Below are 5,068 nucleotides of genomic sequence, written 5' to 3' on the forward strand. Positions count from 1 at the left end.
TGGGTAACAAAAACTACTAAGGGTCCGTTCGGCAGTCCAAGATCGGTTCATGCTCAGGAACAGTTCCACGCCAGGATAGAGCGGATCCTGATTATTTACTAAATCCTGGTCTGGTTTGATTCCAGATGTTCATAGGTGTGGCTCCAATCCGAGTGAAAGAGGGGTCAAAAGGACATAAATGCTCTGGTTTCGTTTAGGATTAAACAGCTATTTAGGATTGATCTAGTTTTAATCCAAGTGACATAATTTCAGACAGATTGTGCTGTATTCCAGGTATTCCAGGTCGTTCAGGTCAAACCGAACGAGGCCTAATGATAATTCCACGAGAAGACGATGGGCTCTTTAATTAATTTGCATTGCACACGATGACTCCAGAAGATCACCAGTCAACTCATTACGATCGATGCTGAGCTCTTTCTTGCACTGCTTTCATCTGCTGCATGCTTAACACCAACCAGGATTCCAGGAGAAGCCAGTAATATTTGCATCTGTACTGAAAGAAATCCGCCTATATGCATGCAGCACATGCAGTCAGCGGCGCCAAGTCCGTCGTTATCTGCTTACTGCTTCACGCCCCACACATGCATCGCTGCCTGCGACGACCTCTTCCAGTCTTCGTCTCTTGGCAGATCAAGTAAAATATAAGATTCTTAAGGTAGATCACACTATTTACAAAGAGAATTTTAAAATAGAGAATAAGATAACGGATATAAAATGAGATAGGATAGCTGTCCGGCCAAGACAACCATGCATGAACTCTTTTGCAACTTGCAACATCCAGCTACATTGTTGCGACTAGAGAGAGGTAAAGTCGTCGTGTCTCCGGATCCGCGATGCATGCCAATGCAACACGGATCGGTGTTCGCATCGCATCCACGGTAGCAGTTCTTCTCCGTCTGTGCTTCTGAAATGACAAGTGAAAGATCGTCACGTCACCGGTGACGCACAGGCCGGCGCATACTATTCATATCATATCATGGCCAGCAAGCAGCTCCATCCGACCGACACGACACCACACCCCCTCTCGGGCTCGATCGCGGTTGACTTTTGGGCTTTGGCGCCAGCTAGCCTGGTCACTGTGCGTGGATGTGGCGTGCAGGAGGACGTGTTGGTAAGCAAGCCGCAGCCGGCGCCCCATCCACAGATCGACCACATCCTCGCACGCATGGCAACGGCAACTGCAGGCAAGCGCGGACAAACGTACCGACACCCCTTGGGCACAGCACGCTGCCGCCCGCGCGCGCCGTCTCGTCGTCTCCCACCACTAGAACTACCCCACTTGCGCCTGCCGCGGATCCAGCGCGGTTTGACGCCCGCGGCGGCGTGCCCAGTCCAGGCCCCCAAAACACGCCGCGGCTCATCACCGACGCCATGTCACGTCCCGTCCTTGTCAACCGCGCTCCCGCCCGCCCATGCTGGGGGCAGGCAGACACGCCCAAATCTCCCTGCATCGATATGTATAAAACGCACAACCGCCTGCCGGCCTTGCTTCCACCTGCCTATCAAGGACCAAGAAGCAGCAGCAGCAGCACCACCACCAACCAAACCGGCGCGCGTGTCCGTGCCCGTGCCAGTGCCACCGTCCACCGAGCAGCGGAGCCCTAGCGTACGTGCTAGCTGTTGGCGCGGCAGGGCATGCCGGGCAACGGCCTGCCGCTGCGGCGGTGGCTGGTTGCCTGCGTGCGCCCGGCGCGGCGCGAGGCGCGGCTGGCGGTGTGGGGCGGCGGGGGCACGCGGGGAGCGGAGCCCGGGCAGGCGGCGGGGGAGGTGATGGTGGAGCACCTGGGCCACGTGGTGTGCCGCGCCGACGGGTTCCGCGTCGGCCGCCCCGCGCCGGTGCTGGGCATCGGGGACCGGCTCGAGGCCGGGCGCACGTACCTCGTCGTCCCTGCCGACCGCCTCCCTTGCGCCGCTGGCGGGACGGGCGGGGTCGTCACCGCGGCGTCGCTCGCAACGCTCTCGCGCGGCAAGCGGCAGGCGCCGGCTGGACCACGGAACTGCCCGTTCGAGTACGCCAAGGACGGCGACGGGCGCACGGTGATCAGGGTCGCGGAGGAGTTCCTCGTCAGGGCCGTCGCGGGTGGCGCCAACGCCGGCAGGAATGGAAAGCCGCGCGGTGGGGACGGCGACGGCGACGGCGACGGCTGCGGGTCGGCCGCGCTTTGCAGCACGCCTGAGCTGAGGAAACACTATGAGCAGCTGGTGGGCGCCGTGAGGGGCCGCCCGTGGTCGCCGCGGCTGGACACCATCGCGGAGCGCAAAGGGCGGCGGAGGCTCGCCGACGTCGTAAGCCCCGGGAGGCTGTCGCCGGCACGATTGCTGGGGATGGGCAAGGACAAAGGGCTCAGCTTCAGCTAGCACCTAGCAGGTACAGCGGCATGCATCAACCAAGAAAAGAAGCCACCGGCAAGGACCATCTTAGTCTCAGGCGCACCTGTTTTTTTTTCCCTCGACAAGGGTTTGCACAGCCACCTCTCAGTGTAACTAAACTAAACACAGCTATATTCAGATTGTCTCACCGAGCCTAGCTATTCATTGTTATCAGTGTTGGATTGATCATAAGCAGTAAACATAAAAAATATTGAACTGGTTATCACCTAAATAAAAGCAACCAATCTAGTCGCTGATGAGGCAGCTATCCTAAATTCTCATTGAGTTCTTGTCTTGCCTCCTGCAATGGCTAACTCCAACCTAGGTATGAACAGCACTAATTTCATCTATCTTATTGTATCCTGGTTCTAGAGCTTCTCGATCCCGAATATCTAACAGTGGTATCAGAGAAGGATCAGCAATGTTCATACCTACTTCGTGATGTTCATACCTTACTCCGTGATGTTCATACTGTCTATGTCGGAAGGTTACATCAATAATGTTCTAGGGTTTCTAGCGATGCTGCTAGCATCAACTAGGAAGGTGTCGGTACCCTGAAACTAGGGTACCCCTACTACTGTATGAAGACAAATAACCCACGCGGCTATCCCTTAGTCGCGTAGTGCTGTGTGTGGGACCAAGCCACGGCTCGTCTCAAACTCAGGCGGCTATTCTGGGCCCACAGCAGCACCCGACTCCGCCACATGGGCAGGTTCGAACTCGCCACGTGTCCAAAGAAGGTGACATACTCCAAAGCATCAACAGTAAGTTCGGACCCCCACGGGAGAGCGCCGGACCCCCGGATATACAGTCCGGACCCCAGGGATGGTCCCGGACCTCCATATGTGCAGGTCGGACCCCTGGTATGGGATCCGGACCCCCGTGTGGGTCCGGGCCGCCCATATTGGGGTCCCGAGGTCCCAAGACAAAACATATGTGTGCCTTGAACAGGAAGGACCCAGGCAGGGGTCCGGTACCGACACGTGTCCAGACCTAGTCTGGTGCAGACCTGTCCGCGTACGCTTCTGCTCCCCGCCCAGGCGGAGACCCGATGCTGCCACGTGGCCTACTGCGTGTGGCGCAAGCCAACGGGCGAAGCCTGACGTAAGGCCTCTGCGCCACGCGGTCTCTGCATTTATTGCGGATAAAGCGCGCCGCATGTCCATTCCTCTGACAGGCTATGTGCCGCCTCGGCATTTAATGAGCCCTGTCACTCCGCTGCCAGGCGGCGGCCTGTCCGTTCTGCAGGCGGCGTGCCTGTCCATTCCGCTGGCAAGCAACACACTCATACTGTTGCGTGCACTACGCCCATCATTACTCGTATGTACCAAGGAAGCTACTGCAGCATATCAACACTGCGCGCGCTGCAGACAACATGGGCCTGAAGATAGCACAGACTTCACCTGCATTAGTTGCTCCAGGTATTACATCCGTTATGTTCCTAGGCCCACATGTCGGGGCTCGGACTCCTTGTACGTGCCCCTTGAGCTATAAAAGGGGAGGCACGCAACGTTACAACTGAAGCAAACTTAGACCCTCGGGAAGTTCCCCAAGCTCTCGAGCGTCAGCAATACAACACACAGTGGAGTAGGGTTTTACGCTCCGGCGGCCTGAACCACTCTAAATCCGCGTGTCTTCTCGTGTTCTTCCACCTTCCGACAACAAGCAAAACGCTTAGGCCCCTTCTCATCTTAGGATTTAGGGCGGGTGCATTCCGCCACCCAGCCGGAGAATTTCCTCTCCGACATTTGGCGCGCCAGGTAGGGGACTTGGCATTAGGTTTTTGCTTGTTTTCCTGCTCGACACCATGGTCCATATCGTCGAGCACCACGACTTTGCTCCCGAGGACTTCCCGATGGGGGAGGAGGCTGCCTCTTCCACGCCACGGGCCTCCAGCCGCCCTGCGCCTAGTGCTGCTGCTGTGCGCTCCGCGCGGCAGCACACTCCTGCACAGTCGTCCTGAGCGTCAAGGGCTGCTCCCGGTGCGCTGTCCGCAGCCAGGGAGTTGTTGCGCCATCCTCCTAGCTCTACGGCCTCGCCAGGGGCCATGAAGCAGTGGCGTGACGATGTCGACCGTCTGCTCGGCATGGAGCATTCTGGCTCAGCCAGGCCCAGGCCTCGGTCATCCCGGCGTCAACATGAGGTGTCGGCATCGGCGCGCTCGCCTTCAGTGAGGACTGCGCCGACCGAGTGAAAGTCGCCTAGAGGGGGGGGTGGATAGGCGAAACCTGAAAATTAAAACTTTATCCCCCAACTAGATCCTTTGATTAGTGGTTAGAACAAGATGAACAATTATCGGAGCATAAAAACTAAGTTCTTGCTAGTAAAGAGTATGGCTTTCAAATAATGCGGAAGTGATAAATCAATACAACTAATAATTCTATGATAACAAAGCAAGAAAGCTTAGATGAAAAAGAGCACTAACTCAAGTTCTTTTCTTGCGGAGTGTTGCTTCACTTAAATGAGATTTTAACTTGAAGCAACACCAAATGATATGAGCAAAGAATAGTGCAAGAGAACTTGGAGTAAAGGAAAGCAAACAAATCACAAGCAAAAGCACAATGAACACGGGTGATTTGTTTTACCGAGGTTCGGCCCTCGAAGGCCTAGTCCCCGTTGAGGAGTCCACTTAAGGACGGGTCTTTTTCAACCCTTTCCCTCTCTCCCGATCACACAAGGATCGGCGAGCTCTTCTTCT

General features: G+C 56.3%; 1 protein-coding gene across 1 annotated transcript; it reads left to right on the top strand.

Annotated features, from left to right (window-relative positions):
* Positions 1-1,226: 1,226 nt before the first annotated feature.
* LOC103647910 (uncharacterized) lies at positions 1,227-2,544 on the top strand. Its single transcript, XM_008672402.3, has one exon. The coding sequence runs from the start codon at positions 1,636-1,638 to the stop codon at positions 2,356-2,358; it is 723 nt and encodes a 240-aa protein (XP_008670624.1). The 5' UTR covers positions 1,227-1,635; the 3' UTR covers positions 2,359-2,544.
* Positions 2,545-5,068: the final 2,524 nt, after the last annotated feature.

This window comes from Zea mays, chromosome 2, assembly GCF_902167145.1.
Source record: "Zea mays cultivar B73 chromosome 2, Zm-B73-REFERENCE-NAM-5.0, whole genome shotgun sequence".
In the NCBI taxonomy this organism is placed as follows: domain Eukaryota; kingdom Viridiplantae; phylum Streptophyta; class Magnoliopsida; order Poales; family Poaceae; genus Zea; species Zea mays.

Excerpts from the sequence above, each read along its gene's own strand:
- LOC103647910 (XM_008672402.3), top strand. The coding sequence starts at position 1,636 with ATGCCGGGCAACGGCCTGCCGCTGCGGCGGTGGCTGGTTGCCTGCGTG.